At 56.2% G+C, this 18,834-nt stretch overlaps 7 protein-coding genes across 7 annotated transcripts; 5 read left to right on the top strand and 2 right to left on the bottom strand.

Annotated features, from left to right (window-relative positions):
* Window positions 1-127: 127 nt before the first annotated feature.
* C7974DRAFT_189643 (uncharacterized protein) lies at window positions 128-3,488 on the top strand. Its single transcript, XM_046136565.1, has 2 exons — window positions 128-267; window positions 324-3,488. The coding sequence occupies exons 1-2, from the start codon at window positions 138-140 to the stop codon at window positions 3,392-3,394; spliced, it is 3,201 nt and encodes a 1,066-aa protein (XP_045997368.1). The 5' UTR covers window positions 128-137; the 3' UTR covers window positions 3,395-3,488.
* Window positions 3,489-3,968: 480 nt separating this feature from the next.
* C7974DRAFT_189645 (cytochrome P450 61) lies at window positions 3,969-6,262 on the top strand. The gene is made up of 3 exons (XM_046136566.1): window positions 3,969-4,436; window positions 4,482-5,875; window positions 5,924-6,262. Exons 1-3 carry the CDS (start codon window positions 4,274-4,276, stop codon window positions 5,963-5,965), a joined length of 1,599 nt encoding a protein of 532 aa, XP_045997367.1. The 5' UTR covers window positions 3,969-4,273; the 3' UTR covers window positions 5,966-6,262.
* A 365-nt stretch (window positions 6,263-6,627) lies between these two features.
* Window positions 6,628-7,890, top strand: C7974DRAFT_434109 (cyclin-like protein; the record flags this gene model as incomplete). The annotated part of the gene is made up of 2 exons (XM_046144975.1): window positions 6,628-7,372; window positions 7,421-7,890. The coding sequence occupies 2 exons, from the start codon at window positions 6,628-6,630 to the stop codon at window positions 7,888-7,890; spliced, it is 1,215 nt and encodes a 404-aa protein (XP_045997366.1).
* Window positions 7,891-8,218: 328 nt separating this feature from the next.
* C7974DRAFT_189592 (uncharacterized protein) lies at window positions 8,219-9,746 on the top strand. The gene is made up of 2 exons (XM_046136564.1): window positions 8,219-8,965; window positions 9,018-9,746. Exons 1-2 carry the CDS (start codon window positions 8,547-8,549, stop codon window positions 9,655-9,657), a joined length of 1,059 nt encoding a protein of 352 aa, XP_045997365.1. The 5' UTR covers window positions 8,219-8,546; the 3' UTR covers window positions 9,658-9,746.
* Window positions 9,747-11,313: 1,567 nt separating this feature from the next.
* C7974DRAFT_189588 (uncharacterized protein) lies at window positions 11,314-12,632 on the top strand. Its single transcript, XM_046136563.1, has 3 exons — window positions 11,314-12,234; window positions 12,279-12,348; window positions 12,397-12,632. Exons 1-3 carry the CDS (start codon window positions 11,694-11,696, stop codon window positions 12,557-12,559), a joined length of 774 nt encoding a protein of 257 aa, XP_045997364.1. The 5' UTR covers window positions 11,314-11,693; the 3' UTR covers window positions 12,560-12,632.
* C7974DRAFT_189564 (nitrilase) lies at window positions 12,476-13,900 on the bottom strand. The gene has a single exon (XM_046136562.1). The coding sequence runs from the start codon at window positions 13,795-13,797 to the stop codon at window positions 12,706-12,708; it is 1,092 nt and encodes a 363-aa protein (XP_045997363.1). The 5' UTR covers window positions 13,798-13,900; the 3' UTR covers window positions 12,476-12,705.
* Window positions 13,901-15,257: 1,357 nt separating this feature from the next.
* On the bottom strand, window positions 15,258-17,322 carry C7974DRAFT_189459 (major facilitator superfamily domain-containing protein). The gene is made up of 3 exons (XM_046136561.1): window positions 16,823-17,322; window positions 16,703-16,770; window positions 15,258-16,653 (listed from the first exon to the last, which is right to left on the bottom strand). Exons 1-3 carry the CDS (start codon window positions 17,000-17,002, stop codon window positions 15,345-15,347), a joined length of 1,557 nt encoding a protein of 518 aa, XP_045997362.1. The 5' UTR covers window positions 17,003-17,322; the 3' UTR covers window positions 15,258-15,344.
* Window positions 17,323-18,834: the final 1,512 nt, after the last annotated feature.

Below are 18,834 nucleotides of genomic sequence, written 5' to 3'. Positions count from 1 at the left end.
GGTGTGAAGGTTCAGCTGGGAGTGTAGAAGACCAGCTTTCTAGCGCGAGCGTCTGATTGGCCGAACCGCGACGCGTCGCGCCTTCTCGACTTCCAGTGAGGTCATTGTATCTTTCTGCACGCACACGATGGGTTGACATGGCCACAATCAAGCCCATCGAGGGGCGCTCAGTCCACCAGATCCAGTCGGGCCAGGTCATTGTTGACTTGCAGTCTGTCTGCAAGGAGCTCGTCGAGAACAGCATCGATGTAGGCGCCACCTCGATCGGTATGCGCTCTTGCTGGAGACATGATCGATGATGGGATGGCTAACTGACTGCGCAGAGGTCCGCTTTAAGAACAATGGCCTCGACGCCATCGAGGTACAGGACAACGGCGGGGGCATCGCACCAGCCGACTACGACACGATAGCCCTCAAGCACTACACCTCTAAGCTCTCTACGTACGACGACCTTTCCACTTTGAAGACATTCGGCTTCCGCGGTGAAGCACTCTCCTCGCTATGTGCGCTCTCAAAGTTCCACATCATCACAGCTCGGGCGAGCGATGGGCCGAAGGGCACCAGACTCGACTTTGAGCAGTCAGGCAAGCTCAAAGGGACCTCGGTCGTCGCAGCCAAACAGGGCACAACAGTAGTAGTGGATACACTCTTTCACAACCTACCTGTGCGGCGGAAGGAGCTGGAGAAGAACGTCAAGAGGGAGTACAATAAGGTGCTGGCGCTGTTGAACGCTTATGCCTGCATCAGCGTGGGAGTTAAGTTCTCTGTGACCAATCTGATGCCCAAAGGAAAGAAGACAATCGCCTTCTCAACCAACGCCAATCCCAGTACCAGAGGCAACATCTCGAACGTGTATGGGGCGAAGACGATCGCTGCCCTTATCCCTCTCGATCTCGAATTCCAGTTGGACCCCTCAAACCGACCAGGGGCCACGCAAAGTGCGAAGAATTGGCAGGGGGACTCGGGCTCGCGAAAGGTGAGAATAGTTGGTCATATCTCACGCCCTGTTGTAGGCGAGGGACGCCAGACGCCAGATCGGCAGATGTTCTTCGTCAACTCGCGGCCGTGCAACCTGCCTCAGGTAGCCAAAGCCTTCAACGAGGTCTACAAATCATACAATATGACTCAATCGGCCTTCATCTTCGCCGATCTGCAATTGGACACCGAAGCATACGATGTAAATGTCAGCCCAGACAAGCGGACAATCATGTTGCATGACCAGACGGCGCTTCTTGAAAGTATTAAAGTATCCTTGGCTGACCTGTTCGCTGGCCACGACCAGAGCGTGCCCCAGGCACAGCTTCTTGGCAGACAACAGTCGACATTTAAACCGCCGTCGATACAGTCTCGCGACAGCACGTTATCGATTACAGGAGATGATCGAGACGATGCGGATGAGTCTGAAGCGAGAAAGAGGGCTAGTATCTTGAAGATTCCAGGACCGGTGAACGGTGCGATGCCAGGTTTTGTGAAAGCGAGTTTGATTGAGAGCTTTGCAGAGCGCGGTACCGAAGACCGAGTAGTCAGACGGGTAGGCAGGCGTCGAAGAAGCAGCTCGCCAGAGATCAACAACCTGATAGAAGAGCGAGTGTTTCATCCAAACGCAAGGCGGCAAAGTGCGACTGAGGACAAAGTTACTTCAGACGTGCTTCAACCTGGATCCGAATCGCCCCTGTTTGAGCCTGAACAGCCAGCGTCGCCATCTGGCATTGATATGGGAGCTCCTTCGACTGCTGTGCAGGACTTCAACGCACGTATAGCATCTATGCATGCTCGACGAGCCGAGCGTGAACGTTCCCCCAGATCGCCAGGTCCAACGCCGTTAGATGCCGTACATGACGAGGAGCCAATACCGGCCCTTCAGCAAACCCCTCGCAAAGCACTATCTCAGAGCAGCATACAAAACGCCTTTGATCGTATGCGTCCGATGCGCACACCCCTTCAGCAAGCGACAATTACTGTTGGAGACACTACGACGACAACCACTATAGGGAGTGGCAGTCAGTCCCGGTCTGCCAAACGCGCAAAACTCCACACGCCTAAGTTCTCTCTTACTGGGACACGCTTAAGTCAAAACCCGAAGGCGTCGCTGTTTACCAAAGGTCTGCGTGGATTTGCAGCACCTGGAACACAAATGGAAGTGGAAGAGGATGAGGATGAAGAACAGGATAGCAGCCTTCCAGTAGCACGAACAACCTCTCGAGAGATGCGGGCAGCACCGAGAGCGTTTGAGGAGCCCCGGACAGATGACTTGATGGAAATCTCAAGCGCACCTCTTCATGATGGACTTCTCGGAGGAAGTCTGCGTCACGACGATACAGAGAACGCTGTTGCTCAAGATGCGGATGACTCCGATGGCGAGTATGTCGATGAAGAAGAGAAGAAGGCCCGCGAAGATGCAAGAATTGCGGGCCTCATCGCCGAGGCAGAAGCGGCGACTGCTCGCCCAACAGAGGTCAATTTACGGCGAGCAGAGAAGCTCTTTAAGGTGGCTCACATCAAGCACTCCACGATTAGTCTGGAACGCGTCGTTGAGACCAGTTCTGCGTCCATCGCACGGCACCTCCGGAACATTCAACCCGGTCTTGATGCGTCAGAGGCTAGACTCAGACCAGGAGCTGCACTACCCACGAGCACGCAGCTGAACAAGGAGGACCCAGAGGAGCGACTGAGTCTCACGGTGACCAAGGCAGATTTCAACGAGATGCAAATCATCGGCCAATTCAATCTTGGTTTCATCATCGCAGTCCGGCCGCCTACCTCGACGTCGCCTACGTCTGATCTCTTCATCATCGACCAGCACGCCTCAGACGAGAAGTACAACTTCGAACGTCTCTCCGCCACCACTACGCTCGTCTCCCAGCGGCTTGTACACCCTCATCCACTAGAGCTTACCGCGGTCGAAGAAGAGATCATCCTCGCCAATGAACACTCACTGACCGCCAACGGGTTCGTTGTTGAAGTGGATGCATCCACCGAGGAGCGTCGTGTGAAACTCACCAGCCTGCCAATGTCGAAGGAGGTCACGTTCACGCCAACCGATCTCGAAGAGCTGCTTGCTCTGGTCATGGACAATCCGCCGTCGTCGTCGACTTCCACATCGCCTTACATTCCAAGACCCAGTAAGGTGCGGAAATTGCTGGCTAGTCGCGCATGCAGAAGCTCTGTGATGATTGGTAAGACACTGCAGAACGCGCAGATGGAGAATATCGTCAGGCATATGGGAAGTATGGATAAGCCGTGGAGCTGTCCGCACGGGCGACCGACGATGAGGCACTTGTATGGCCTGGAAAAGTGGGAGGGCTGGCGTGAGGGCGACGGGGTGGTCGGCGTCGACGTGCGGGGTGAGAGGGCGGATTGGGCTGGCTTCTTGAACAAGCATAGAGTCCGATGAGTGTATGCGGAGTCTAAGCTGCATTCTTACGACGACTCGATATCTAGACGACATGTGTAGAGCGCGGAGTTTAAACTACATTCTTACGACAATTCATCCACAGAAGACAAGCGTAGAGTGCGGAGTCTAGACTGCATTCTCACAACCCCTCGATCTACAGATGACATGCGTTGATTAGGTGCTGTACATGGCCCGAAACGTCTGCAGTGTACAAGGCGCGTATTCGCGTCCACCTTCGTATTGGTTGATTCTCACCGTGCACCAATCGCAGCAGGCCCTGACCAATAGCATGCAGCATGCAGCACGCAGCGTACAACATGCATCTCGGGCACGTATGATCATGTCACGACTCGGCTCCGGATATGGAAGACGTGACACGCCGGAGTGAGCCGATCAAAAGTGCAATTTGCTCTCAGTCAGCGATGTGCCTGCAACCAATCACCGGGCCGGCGTGCCTGATACTGAGGGTCGGGCTGAAAATCGCCGATCATCAGTCGTTAACGTCAAGACTTGAAGTCTGAGCCTCACTAAGCGCAACGCCAGACGGCGCGTCTGACGCGACTGTGTACAGGTCTGTGATGAGGCAGCACATCACCGCCTGCAGGGTCACCGCGCGCGGCAGGCGTGTCCGGTCACCCTAGAAGCCGAGACCCGAGAGAAAGCAAACTTCGGAAACTAGGCGAAAATAAGATTAGGGCTGCAACAGGGGAAAATGAGTGTGATGAAGACAAGGGTGTGCCACTGTCGCCAAGCGGGCTATTAAAGACTGAGGGACCCTCGCCGTGTTGACAGAACGGTTCTGGTCCTCACGCCTCCGACACTTCGCACACCCGTTGGACCTCTGCTGCGCCGTGCACCCCAGCGTCGCGTATCCCAACCATGACGGTCAACGCGAGTTTCGTCTCGCCCACGGCCGACGCGAAGGTCGCGCAAATGATCACCCAGTTCGACACGACCGGCCTGATCTCGTCGGTCCTCAATGGCTTCACCATCTGGAAGGCGCTGCTTGCGCTGCTGGTGGGCGCCGTGCTCTACGACCAGTGTAAGTGCTGCGCAGCACGCGCGAAGTAATTGCTGACGGCGACAGTCATGTACATCTGGCAGAAGGGCTCGATTGTCGGACCCGCCTTCAAGACACCGTTCATGGGACCTTTCCTCGAGTCGGTCAACCCCAGCTTCACAAAGTACCACGAGAAATGGACGTCTGGCTCGCTGAGCTGCGTCTCCGTCTTCCACAAGTTCGTCGTCATCGCATCGACCCGCGACATGGCCCGCAAGATCTTCAACTCGCCCGGCTTCGTCAAGCCCTGCGTCGTCGACGCCGCCTACAAGCTCCTCCGCCCCGAAAACTGGGTCTTCCTCGACGGCAAGGCCCACGTCGACTACCGCAAGGGCCTGAACGGCCTGTTCACGCGCCAGGCGCTCGAGCAGTACCTTCCCGGCCAGGAGGAGATCTACAACGAGTACTACAAGCGCTTTGTCGAGCTCTCCCAGGTCGAGAACAAGGGCGAGCACGTGCCCTTCATGCAGCAGTTCCGTCTGTTGATTACCGCCATCAGCTGCAGGACCTTCGTTGGCCACTACTGCTCCGAGGAGGCTGTCAGGAAGATCGCCGACGACTACTACCTCATCACTGCCGCGCTCGAGCTCGTCAACTTTCCCATCATCCTGCCCTTCACCAAGAGCTGGTACGGCAAGAAGTGCGCCGACATGGTTCTGGACGAATTCTCTAAGTGCGCGGCCAAGGCCAAGGTCCGCATGGCGGCGGGCGGCAAGAAGGAGTGCATTCTCGACTTCTGGGTTGCCCACATGATCGAGTCGGAGAACTACCGCAAGGCCGTCGAGAAGGGCGAGAACCCTGAGAAGCCCGCCATGGTCATTCGCTGGTTCAGCGACCTTGAGATTTCCATGACGCTCTTCACCTTCCTCTTCGCCTCGCAGGACGCCACCTCGTCCGCGGCAACCTGGCTCTTCCAGATCATGGCTGACCGCCCCGAGTACCTCGACAAGGTTCGCCAGGAGAACATCGACGCCCGCAACGGTGACATCCACGCTGAGATCTCGCTCGACGCTCTGGAGAAGCTTCCCTGGACCCGTGCGGTTGTTAAGGAGGTTCTGCGCTACCGTCCTCCCGTAATCATGGTCCCTTACCTCGCAAAGAAGGACTTCCCCGTTACTCCCGAATACACTGTTCCCAAGGGCTCCATGGTCATCCCCACTACCTACTTGGCCCTGCACGACGCTGAGGCCTACCCCAACCCTGACTCGTATGAACCCGAGCGATGGATCACCGGTGACGCAGACCAGCAGACCAAGAACTGGCTTGTGTTCGGTACCGGGCCGCACTACTGCCTGGGCCAGACTTACGCGCAGGCCAACCTGATGCTCATGATCGGCAAGGCCAGTATGATGCTCGACTGGCACCACAAGGTTACCGATCTGAGTGAGGAGATCAAGGTGTTCGCCACCATCTTCCCTATGGTAAGTCATCGCCTGCCACCACCCCATTTTCACACTAACACGCACCAGGACGACTGCCTTCTCACATTCAAGAAGCGAACAGCAGCATAGACGCATATGTCTGTTCGCATGCGCAACTTTAGCGATTACCTGCATTTGCATTCGGCGCAGCTTCTTCTTGATTCCTTCTGGCAGGGCGAAAGTCTCTTCGCTCTAGCCCATTTTAGATGTAATGATTGTACACCCTGCCACCTCTCGATGGGGCAGAAGGGTTTTGGGATAGGGTTTATGGCACAAAGCTACGATCACGCGTATTGCGCGCCGGGCGGAAGAGGACAGGGGGTGAGGAGATAATGGCAGTGGTAGTGGTAATCGATGATATCAAGCAAAAGTCTCACGTTCAAATAAGCTATGCATCAGCATCTTACTAGGTGGCTTGTGACCTTCGCTAGATCTCTTTGGTGAGTGCGTCTGACTGGCTGGATGCTTGCATGTGAGACAGTGATGATGCCAAGCCCAGCGCGAGCTAGGACGCGACTCTTCCCTCTTGATTGTTTCCTGCACGCGCAACACTGCATTATTACGACGCATTACGACGCAGGACTTACACGCATTGTTCTTGCGATTCTAACAGTGCTATTCGCTGAGCCATAGGGGACCCATCGAAACGCCTTCCCCGCCTGGGGCCGTACTCGCAGTACCCCGAGGCACAGAGGAGCTCACACGACGACTCCGTCTCGCCATCGACACCATCTCTGACCTCCGACTCGAGCATGGCGCCCTCCGCCACCCCCTCCGAGCAGGGCTCTGCACGCGTGGGCCCCCACCCGTCCTACATCGAAGTCGCGAAGCCCTACATCCTGCAGTCGCGCATCCAGTCCTGCCTCGCGTCGATCCAGATGTCAGACGCCAAGGAAGACTCTGTGCGCCTGCAGGGCGTGACCTGGATCGACGCGGTCCGACGGGCCCTGTCGCTGCCCATCCGCACCTTCAACACAGCAGTCATCTACTACCACAAGTTCCGGCTGCTGCACGGAGACCACGAGTACAATTGGGCGGATGCGAGCGCGGCGGCGCTGTTCACGGCGTGCAAGATCGAAGACACGCTCAAGAAGAGCAGGGAGATTCTGTGCGCGAGCTGGAACTTGAAGGTCGGGCCGGGCGAGGCGCTGAGCAGCGATGATCCCAGGTTCGACATGCATTCGAAGCAGATCATTGGGCTCGAGAGACTCATGCTGGAGAGCGCGGGGTTCGACTTCAGGAACAGATACCCGCAGAAGCTGATGGTCAAGCTTGCGCGAGCGCTGGAGTTTGACCAGAATAATGAGGGCAAGACAGCGTGGGATTTGAGTGTTGATCTCTACAAGACATTTGCGCCGCTTAAGCAGAGCTCGCCGACGCTGTCAATCGCCTGTCTGGAGCTAGCGGCGCGTCTGCACGAGAGGGACGCTGAGGCGTTGGTCGACAGAGGCGCGTGTAGGTACGCCAAGTGGGGGACGAGTCGAGGGGAGGTTATGGGTACGTTCATGTTCTTCGCACACGGTGGTGTTGGCTAACTCGCAGCAGAAACGCTCCTTGATCTCCTCGACCTCTACACGCACCACCGCTCCGCCACCTCGATCGGACCCCTCTATCCCCTCGAGACATTCATCAATATCCGCATCACCCTCAACACCGAGGCCTCGCGCCTCTCGCTCCCGCGCTTTACTCCCTACGCCTCCGAAACACCGTCCACCACAACTTCGCCTGCTACGCCTGCTGCTGTGAATGGGCTGCGGGCCCGCAACGGCGTTGACACGACCGGCCTGAACACCCCGAACACGCCAGGCACCGTCTCGCCCGGCCAGCCAGACACCGGTGTGACAGGCGTGCGAGGACAGAACGGGACGGTCAGGTTCATGCTGGATGCAGCGCGAGCCAGAGACGAGAGAGCAGAGGTGGACAAGTACCACAGGGTCGAGGAAGAGGAATATGAAGTCGAGGTCCCCAATGACAGGGGCGAAGATGGCGAGCGAGAGCGAAGGAGGGTGCGTTAAGTATGCTACTGGATTTTGCATCTGATTTACCTCGTTTTGCGCTTGTGCTTTGCAACCCTGCAACTGGGCGAGACTAAACGTTGACTGCAGGGCAAAGACGGAAAGAACTTCTGGCTGAGCTTCAGGGAGCGCCAGCGCACTCGAGCAGACTCGGAGGGAAGGCGCGATCAAAATACGGAGAACGTCAGCCTCGACTACGCAGACCCGTCGGATCTGAAGCCCTTGCCGGATCATGTAATCCGAGGACGTGGTGAGCCAGACACACACCAAAAAAACCCTGGGCGCCGTCTGGCTACGGTCTTGTCTGAAGCTCCGCCGTTGTCGAATGCGCGAGCAACACGACGCGCAAGAACGAGGCAGAAAAGGACGCGGAAACGCGAGGCAGAAGAGGATGAGTCGGCAGTCACGAGATCAACCTGACTATTCTTTGGGGAGCCGACTGGAGTGAGTGGAGAATATACGGGGTTTTATACCGCCACCAGATTACCAGCAGATGCTTACTGCATCAACTCGTGGCTGTGCGTCAGTTCTTCAGCCTCGTCCATAGGTGCTCAAGCGCACTGCATGCATATGTATGACCGGTGGCTGTGCAAACCCCACATGAAAAGCGCAATGTCAGCCTGCCCATCACATCACTATTTCCCTCCGTTGCCAACATGTCATTTGGTTTCTCTGTCGGCGACCTCATCGGCGCCGCAAACCTCACCTACAGACTCATCGCAGCCTTGCGTGAAAACCATGACGCCGGCGAGGAGTACCGCTCTGCGATCGACGAGCTGGGGTGCTACCAGACCGCCCTCATGAAGGTCTCCTATCTGGGACGCAACAACAACGTCCCCCGTGACACGTTCGACGCGGCATCCCACATGGTCATGCAGTCCATGGACATGATACAGTCCTACCTGGACCAGACGAAGAAGTACGACCAGAAGCTCGGCAGGGATGCGTCTGGGTTCCGGAGCGGGTTCAGGAAGGTCCGCTGGACGCTGATCAAAGCCGACGACATGAAGAAACTCAGAGACTCGCTGCAGCGCAGGAACGCTGGTCTGCAACTGCTGCTGCAGTGTGCGGGTTTGTATGTGCTTTGTGTGTTGGTGGTGTGGAATATTGCTGATGCTTGGGAATAGTGAGACTGATAGTGCCCCTCCGAAGTATGTTGGCGATGTGAGGCAAATGGATAGCGTTTCCTTGCCGACTACAAGGAATGGGCTTCCAGATCACGACAAAGATTCTGCTACCGGGGAGGATGTCCCCGTGGGTCCGTCAGCAGGACTACACGGCAATGCGTCAAGCAGTAGCAAGTCAACTGGAAACCCTCCAACACTACCAGGTGTTACAGAGCCATCTACACTGCCAAATGTTACAAAGTCATCAACCTTGCCAGATGTTACGAAGTCATCGACACTGCCAGACGTCACAGATCCATCGATATTGCCAAATATTATAGAGCCACCTACCTCGAAATTGTTCTCGCTCTCTTCGTTCTCCGCTGAACAACTCAGATCTCTAATATCAAATCAAGCCAGCAGAGAGCACGAAATTCGAACCCTAAGTACTCTGCTGCGCACGCTCGTCAAGCTCGGAGACTACCAGCTCGAGGATAGGAATAGCACAGATTTCCTGACTCAGCTCGACAGCATATGCGACAACTCAGAAGTCCCCAAACTAAGCAAAAGTATCAAGTTCAAGGATGCAGTGGGTCGCAAGTTCTCGTTCCCCTGGCGGCTGGCCCAGACCTGGAATGTACGTGTATTGGGGCGACACTGACTGATCGATACTGACCAAACGCAAGGGCATAGAAGAACTCATCAAACAAGCCTTTCTGCATGTCGACGTCATAGGCCCCCATGTTCATCAAGGCCACTACGACCTCGTCGGCCCCGACGGCGAGATCATCCTGCCGCAAGCATGGGAAACGCTCATCCAACCCGGCTGGGTGATCACTATGCACATGTGGCCCATGCCCGAACTGCCTTCTCCCGCGCAGCCCGCAGACTTTCCTAATCCACCTCCTCCACTTCCGCCGCCTCTCAAAGCGAAATCGAAGCGTCGTTCTAAAGCTCCATCCGGCTTCCTCGCGTGGGCAGCAGGAGCAGGGTCGTCATCGAAGCGCCCCGCATCGTCTCCAGCGCCGCACACGCCCCCGTCTCCCACCGCGTCAGCCACATCACAACACGACAGCGAGACGTCCGTCCCGCCCCACGGCTCTCCTCCTCTGAGCCCCATGCTGCTCCCCACAGCCGATACCGAGGAGTCGGCGGTCGAGGAGTCGGCAGGCGAGGAATTCGGGGTTTCTGCAGACGACGCGGACCCCTTCTCCGAGACGGAGACGGGCACGTCGCGGACTAGTTTGCAGGCGACGGCGGAGTCGGATGATGAATCTGACGACGAGGCTGGGTTTGTCGAACTGGTTGAGTGATGTGGCAGAGTTTCTGGAGAGCGTGCGCGTTTGGTGTTTCTTGACTCGGGATTTGGTCTGGTTGTGTCGCTTTCTTGATCGATAATCGAGGGTTTGCGGATCTTTCGCTGTTCACGCGTTCTCGACGTGTGAGTCGAGGGCCAGATATAGTCGGGCTGGATAAGACGCGGAAGCAGCCAGCCGCAGCACGCGCAGGTGCTGTATCCTGAGCGGTACAGATCTCGCCCTTATCACCGATGAAATCTTCATGTCCCGGTGGAGCACTGCATCGTGGTGCTGGCGCCAACGCACCTACTCAAGAAGTTTTCTCCAACCCAGCTCGCTGCAGACGGAGCTTGCTCCTTCATCCTACAGCTAACAAGCTTCTCAGCCATGCGCCTCGCTGCGTCGGGAGACGAGCGTGTGCACTGGTCACAGTACGGCATGGCTGGTGCAAGGCTGCGCAGCGCTTCTTACTCAAGGGCTGGGGAATTTGCTTATGCGCTTCTTACTCGGTTAGCCATGATGGTATGCATTCGGTGGATTATCCGTTTCGTCGGTATGAGGATGGGTGGGCGTTTGTCGAAAGTTTGGCGGGGAGTGGGGTGATGAGTAGGGCTGAGACGAAAGCATCTGCGTACTAGAATGCGGAGAAGTTGTTGAAGTTGCGAGGGAGTCCGTGGTGAAGAGGATTTTTGGTCTGGTCTCAGTATGTTTTGAGTGTTTTCTTGTCGCGATTGGAGCGGCCGGCGCAGGCCAGATGTGTTGCTGCCTTTGACATCACTACCTAGTAGAATCGCATGTGATCTTTGGTGCTGCTTCGTTAGATACAGGAAGTAGATGGATTTAGCGGCCTGAGATTTACTCTCATTGTAAATGCCAGGCGGAGAGTGTGCGGCTACATTGTGTAAATAAAACGTAGCGAGGTAGGAGCATTGCTGACAGCCTGACACGTGCGCGACCCCTCCTTCCTTCGAAGTGCACCCAAACGCAACCTCATACCACCATTTGAGGATCGAATACGCTCGATTTGTTGCAGCATCAGCCTACCAGTAATCGGTGAAGAGAAGAAACGGTGTGCCAGGTAATGGACGAATCCAGAACATGTCAGCGCATCGAGCGGGGTGGAACAACAGGTCCCCAAGCATAGGTATAAACCGAGTCAGTATGTCAACTCTAGTATACTATCCAGACCCTTGGTGCTTCCTGTAATTCAGTAAGCCCCACCACTAGCCAGCGGAAGTGGACCCGGAGATCAACACTGGCCGTCGTGTTCGCTTTCGGCATCGCCTTCAACCCAGCCGTCTCCACCAGATACGACCAATACGGCAGTGTATACATATTAAGAGCGACTATAAAACCGCCTTGACGTCGCACAACAGTTGCTGGCCACATAATACGCACAATGTCGTTCGAAAACAAGGTCGTCATCGTCACCGGCTGCAGCAGCGGCATCGGCCTCGCCACCACACACGTCCTGCTCGAGCGCAAGGCCAAGGTCTTCGGCATCGACATCGCGCCGTTCGCACAGGAGCTCGACGCCGCTACTTTCGCGTTCCACCAGGTCGATCTCACGAAGCCGAATGCGGCGGACGAAGCAGTGGCCGCCTGTGTCGCGAAATACGGCGCAAAGATCGACGTTCTGGCAAATGTTGCGGGTGTCATGGACGCTTTTGCCAGCGCCGACACGGTCAAGGAGTCCGAGTGGGAGCGCGTACTCAGCATCAACCTGACGGTCCCGGTACGGTTGATGGCGGCTGTGCTGCCGAGTATGCAGGCGCACAAGGGCGGCGCGATTGTGAATGTTGCGAGCAAGGCGGCGCTGAGCGGTGCCGTGGCAGGTGTCGCGTACACGGCGAGTAAGCATGGGCTTGTGGGCGCAACGAAGAACGTGGCGTGGCGATTCCACAGTGAGGGGATTCGGTGCAATGCAGTGCTGCCGGGCGGTAAGTGTCATGTGGAGCGTTGAGATGCTGGGCTGATTTTGTAGGTGTGGCGACGAATATATCGGCTTCGATGCGGATGGAGAATATGGATATGGCGGGCTACACGGCCGCGGCGTGAGTATACACAGACTGATAGGTGTGAGATTGTACTGACTGTGTTAGGGGTGTTATTGGGCTGCACAATCGTACTGATGCGCAGGGAGCGCCGGTGTTCGACGTTACAGCGCAGGATGTTGCTAATGCGATTGCGTTCCTGGCATCGGATGAGGCGAAGAGTATCAATGGCGTGCTGGTTCCAGTGGATAACGCTTGGTCCGCGATTTAGAAATGCGGAATTGATGCAAACAATATCTTGACTGAGATATTTCGAACGCTTCTTCGCTCATAATGAATTGGCGATGGAGCCGGGGATCGAATGTCACTGACAGCAACGTCACGATTCTAGTATAAGAGTGTTGCTTCATTGCTTCTTCAACCCTGAGTCTGATCGTCCTGGCTGTCTCTTTCGACAGGCTGGGGCGGATCAAGAAATCGTATTGGCACCTGCCTCTCGCGATTAACCGTCAGCTTGAAGATATCATGTCTCTGATACCCGCCAACAACGTCATGGTACTGTTTCCCCTCCACACAATCCGCCAGGTTGAGATCAGCGTACAATATGTCCTCCTCTTTCTGCAGAAAGTCAACCTGTTTCTTCTCCCCTGTCGAGCCATCAACAGTGAACCCAGGAATGAGCGCACCAGTAGGATCCAGATACATCGTAGCCCCCCGCTGCGCTGTCCCAAGCACACGTCTAATATGCTCAGCATCTTCCGCACCATTTGCAATCGTCTCAATAGCCCCCTCATCAAGATGCCCGCTACACAGCACCCCAAACGCCTTCGCCTCAAAGCAATGCGCCGCAGCCCGAATCCGATTTGCCGCCACATTGTCATAGTCCTTCCCCTGCCCGCCCGCCTCCACTGCCTCATCCGCAACACGCGTCGGCCACGCCGCCGGCCACGTCGAAACATGCAACCTCTCGCCCTGCGCCATGAGACTATACCTTGCTAATGGATTCGTATTCTCCCCACAAATCAAGCCCCCGACATTCCCCCACGGCGTCTCGACAACCCGCAGCCCGTGCCCATCGCCCGGCGCCCACGTCAGTTTCTCGAAGAACGTGGGCATCAGCTTGCGGTGGTGGTTCAGCACGCGCCCGTCCGGGCCAATCGTCACATTCGAATTAAACAGCGTGCCAGAACTATACCGCACGCGCTCCGAAATCCCGACGCTGATGTAGGTTTTCGTCTGCTGGGCGGCGGACTGCAGAGCCTGGATTTCCGGGCCGTCGGCGAGGATGGATTGCTCGGCCATGCGCCGGAATAGCGCGTGGTTTTGGGTTGGAGCGCGGATGGAGCTCCATAGGGGGAAGGCCGGGATGTAGGTTTCGGGGAAGATGATTAGGTTGGCAGAGTTGCGGGAGGCGGTTTTTATGAGCGAGAGGGCTTTTTGCGTGGTTTGGGATGCGGAGAGGAAGATGGGGGAGGCGTGGCAGGCGGCTACGCGGATGGGGCCTGCCATGGTGAGGTCGGTGGTGGGATGGAGCGAGATTGATGTTCGAATGGAGTGGGGAATGTATTGATTTGGGTAGTGTGTAACGTGGAGGTCTATCTGGGGGATGTGCAATGGCGTCCCGCTATATCCACTACCGATCCCCGAAGGTTACGGGCTGCGGAGTTACTGCCGCAACAGCCGACCAGCTCCGCCATATCCACCATATCCACCTGTCACTCAACACTATCTCGTCAGAAACTCTCGCAGTACAATTCTACACTTATACAACGTAAAAAATCAGAACGGTATTCAAGATTAGGTACATGGAGTGATGAGAAAGCTGATGAAAGGACTTGACTATCTACTTCACCTTCTCTACGCTCGGCGTCGGCTGCAACATAGGCCACTTGTAGAGGAGTTCGGCGACACTTTAAACCCTTCATTCTGATGCTGTACAAGTATTAACTTGAAGCACAATTCAAAACCCGCGAGCACAAAAGTGCAAAGACAAGATCATGAAGGCGCGACATTGGGTCACTGTGATCTGCGCCAATTTGCATCACGGTCAGACGGAAGAAGAAAGAGCAAACCAGCGACACAATACCGAAAACTGAATAACATCAACACGGACTGGAGACATCCAGCTGATGTACGATCTGTGCACCATCGCACCATGAACCCCGCCTTCCTGTGCGCCAACGTAGTATATCGAAACCTCACACCATCACCATCAACCTACAACACGCACAGAAACGACAAGACCGCACGGCAAGTCCTCCAACACACCCGCTTCCATCACGTCTCTGTTTGGCCCTTGCAAATTCCACGTCGCACGCTCGCGGGCCGCCGCGGATCCAAACCCTGTTCACCTTCGGGTGACGGTTGTACCACGCGCAACCCATCTCGCCGTGCACGAGCTCTCAAATGCGATATTTACCTCTCTTGGTGAATCCAGCCTGTCAGACCCGTCAAACCTGTCAGGGCCGCAAACAGAACGCCGTCACCTTGCACGCATCAACGTCGTGCCTACCTGACATCAAGTCCTTTCACCGTTTGCAGCAGCGCATGTTCCGGGTGTGGTGGATCGTGGGTGTTGTAAAGCGGCGGTTGCTTGGCAGATTGTGGCGTCGGGCAAGCGGATGCACGATGGTGTGGCTGCGGGTAAGCCGGCATACACGTTTTGTGCCGCTGCTTCGTCTGCGCGACACCTTGGCTTCAAGCCTTCCAAGAACCGCACCTGTAAGGTGGCGAACTCGCACGCAGGACGCGGGATGTCCCAAGCGATGCTCAACCGTTTCCAGGCTGATCAGCAGCGCATGACGGAAATCGTGGTCAACACCAAGACACGAGCGGCAGCATGCTTGGCAACCACGGCATTTCGTGGTTTACTACCGGTATGAGTGTTCGAGGATGCCAAGGTATACATTTGTGATCACAACATGCCAGAAAGTTGAGTGTAAAATTATATTTGCTAATAACATATTTGTAGGCTATGCGTATGCAAATTATTCATCTCCTCTCGTATAGAGAATGAGACATGGGTTACAAACGCAAACGGATCTGAACACACACACTTAAGTGGTGTAAAAGAAGTCGGGGCGCTCGTCACCCATAAGCTCAATCTCCTCCTGGGTCTTGCCGTGCATCCAGTGATCGCGCTTGCCCTCCTTGCGCAGCCTGTTCTCGCGCTTGAGCATGAAGTGCATGAAGACTGTTCCCCCGAAGAGGAAAAGGAACTGGTATGCGAGCACAATACCGTGACCGGTCCAGTACCTTGGCCTCTCCTTCTGGGAGTAGATGTTGGACGAGACGACACCGTTCATGTTACCCCAGCCAACAACAACACCAACCATAACACCACGCTTCAGCGAGCCTTCGACGTTGTTGGACGCCCATGTCAGCGTGTTGGAAACGGTGGGGTAGATTCCGACGGCACCGAGGAAGGTACCGGCGTACTGGACGTGCACGTTGTCGGTGGCGAGGAGCATAGCGAATCCGATGCAGCCGATCAACGAGATAACCATGTTGCAGTAGCCACGCCACTTGGTGCGATCTGCGACAAAACCAACGACAACAGTCATGGCGGCGGCAACGGCATACGGAGGAACGGACATAAGCTGAGCCTTAGTACCACTGTAACCCATGCCGAGGAGAATGGTGGGGAGGAAGAGAGAGAAACAGTACAGCGGGCAGAGGCAGCCCATGTAGATGACGGCGTAACCCCAGGTCTTCCAGTCCTTGAGCGCAGCGAAGACGTGGCGGCGATCGATGTGGCCAACTGTGGCCTTTGCCTGGCCATCAGCGCGGAGACGGCGCATAGCACGAAGCTTCTCGTCGGCGCTGAGGAAAGAGGCGGTATCGGGGAAGTCGAAAGTCATCCACCAGCAAACAACACCAACGGCGACGGTCATAAGACCCTCGATGATGAAGATCCAGCGCCATCCCTGGTAGCCACCAATGCCGTGCATGTTGGTGATGGCAGCGGCGAGGAGACCACCGAAAGAACCGGCAAGCGCAGCGGCGGAGAAGAAGAGAGCAGCACGGAGACCGAGCTCTGTGCGCTTGTACCAACACGAAAGATAGTAGTTGACTCCTGGAAAGAGACCGGCTTCGGCGATACCGAGGAACCAACGGCAGGCGAGGAGACCGGCCTTGTTGTGAACGACACCCATGAGGGTCATGATGACGCCCCATGCGAGGATGATGGCAGTGAAGAAGACGCGGGGAGACCACTTCTTGATCAGGATGTTGGTCAGAGGCTCGAAACCAGCGTAGGAGATGAAGAAGATGGTGAGCGCGTTGTTATAGTCGCGACCACCCATTTTCAGATCGGGCTCCATCTTCGCAACACGGGCGTTACCGATGTTTGTGCGGTCCAAGAAGCTAGGAGACGATAAGCAAGAGTCGGCAAGCCCAAGAAATCGGCACTTACGACAAGAGGTAGAGCAGGGACAGCCATGGAATCAGCCATTTGTCCATCTTCCACACGAGAGCTCGGTCCTGGGCAGCGTCAGTTTTGGAACCAAGAGGTGTCAAGAAGAGAAGAACTTACAAGCTTGGCTCGCTCCTCGTCGCTCTTGCCAACATCTGGGTCGGGGAGGTCATCGTATTCACCAACAGCGTTGGAGCTGGCGTCAGATGCGGCACCGAAGGCGGCCGACTTCTCGTTATCAGAGCGGAGGGCAGGGTCAACGACCTCATGGCCCGTTACGGAGTTCTTCTCAGCGACCATGATGCTTGATGGTGTTGGAGAAGGACGGGAGTCTTGTGGTGCACGCTCAAGCACTTTGCCTGGGGGGTGCCCAGGGTCTCTATATACTCACTGCACTTACCCACCGTGTCAAAAAGGCGCGGGTCCAGCACTATGGACAAGGGTAGCGCAAAGCTAGTGCCTCACTGGTCCCGGGTCCCCATGGGGGCGGTTGGACAAGAAGCGGCGCCGGGGGATCCTGCTTGGCCCGTTTACACAGTGTCCGAGCGTGGCGGAGTGAGATTGCAGAGGGATTCAGGCCATTGGATGCCGCGAGTACAGGGCACTGCATTTGTCAGGACTGTCGTACACGCTGTCTGTCATAGCTGTTCAGACGACAATATTGAATTGTCTTGCGCCCAGAACCGACCGCACCGGCCGCGGTGTGACAGCGCGTAGAGGTTCTGTTTCAGCCGCCAGTCCTTTGCCCCAGGAGCGCGTACCGGTACCTCAACGGCCGATCATCAACCAGAATCGCCTTGTCAATTGTGCCAGATTTCGTCCTAGGCCACACGCTGCGAGCGATCGGGCCAAGAGTATGCTTCTGGCAAGTGTCGGGTTCTCGAACCCCCGTGACGGGGTTATAGTCGAGACTGGGCGTCCTTCACGCAGCCAGCAATCTCATGGAAAAACGCCACCCAAGACCTTGGCACAGCGCCCATCCAGACCAAAACAGCACGCAGATATGCATGAAGCATGCGGGTAAACAAGGGTGCATCTTCAGCCGACAGGGGATCGAAGCTTTACCAGTGCGCCTCTGGCTGCACCGAACGCCCGCTCTTGTGCTACGTGTGCCAATTTTGCATCTTGAGATTTTTCGATGGATGTTGCTGACGCTGCAGATCTCCCCAACGTCCTCCCCGCGTTATCAGAGCGCGGAGCGCAGAATCCCACTTAGCTTGGCCCTGAGTGGGGCTCTCGTAATAGTGACCCCCCGCGTTCGGAGACCCCGCCGTGAAGGAGCGTGCACAATTTCCCCAGACAATACCATAGTGGAGTCGAGCTACCTACGCAGCAAACAACAGTCTGGCCTTTGTCCGACCCAACGCTCCGCGACCGGAAAGGTAACCTTGCTAAGCGCAGGTGGTCAAGCTCGGGCAGGGGCTCGTAAACAAAGCCACCGCTGACGGGCGCCCAGGTAAGCGGAGCCATCGGGTAAAAGGAGCCCTACCTCGCTGCGATTCGCTCGCATATCGGCCATGGCGCCTATGGTCAGGACAAAGGGAACGCTGATCCGCGGCTTTTCAAACGTCGCCTGTCTTGTTTTGGGTGCAGCAATTACCTACCCCTGTTGCTGTTTCTACACTGCCAACGCGTACTGATGCATGTACTTCGGGGGACCTACTGATTGCAACTATTGCTACCGCACGGGTAGCATGGGAGTGCAGCCGTCGGTAAGCTATCAGTGCGACCGTGATACGTGCAACACGAAGGCCATGGAACCTGGAATGTGGGTTCTTTGCAGTTGCAGATACCACACGTGGCCGCCGTCGGCCTTGGTATGCATCGCAAGTCCGCTTACCACCGATTATGCTGCCAACCTGTGTGCTTGCGTGCTGGGCCTGTCTCGTCGCTCGGTTTGTCATACATTTTCGCGCCGCCCCGAGCCAGTCGTGCTCCGACATTCCAAAGACAAGAATCGTCCACTAATTCAACTACCGATCCCAAGCCTCACCTCCGCCCCCAAGACTCCGATTCAGTGTTCCAAGCGCCGACTAGTCAGTGCACCAGCCGATCCGCCATGTGCCGGTAGCATAACTAAAGCGCCTCGTCGCGTGGGGACGCGCCTTGGACGCACGCCATGGCAGTCTTGT

This window comes from Boeremia exigua (assembly GCF_020726555.1).
Source record: "Boeremia exigua strain MPI-SDFR-AT-0100 chromosome Unknown C7974scaffold_6, whole genome shotgun sequence".
In the NCBI taxonomy this organism is placed as follows: Eukaryota; Fungi; Ascomycota; class Dothideomycetes; order Pleosporales; family Didymellaceae; genus Boeremia; species Boeremia exigua.
This window is presented reverse-complemented; position numbering and strand designations above follow the sequence as displayed.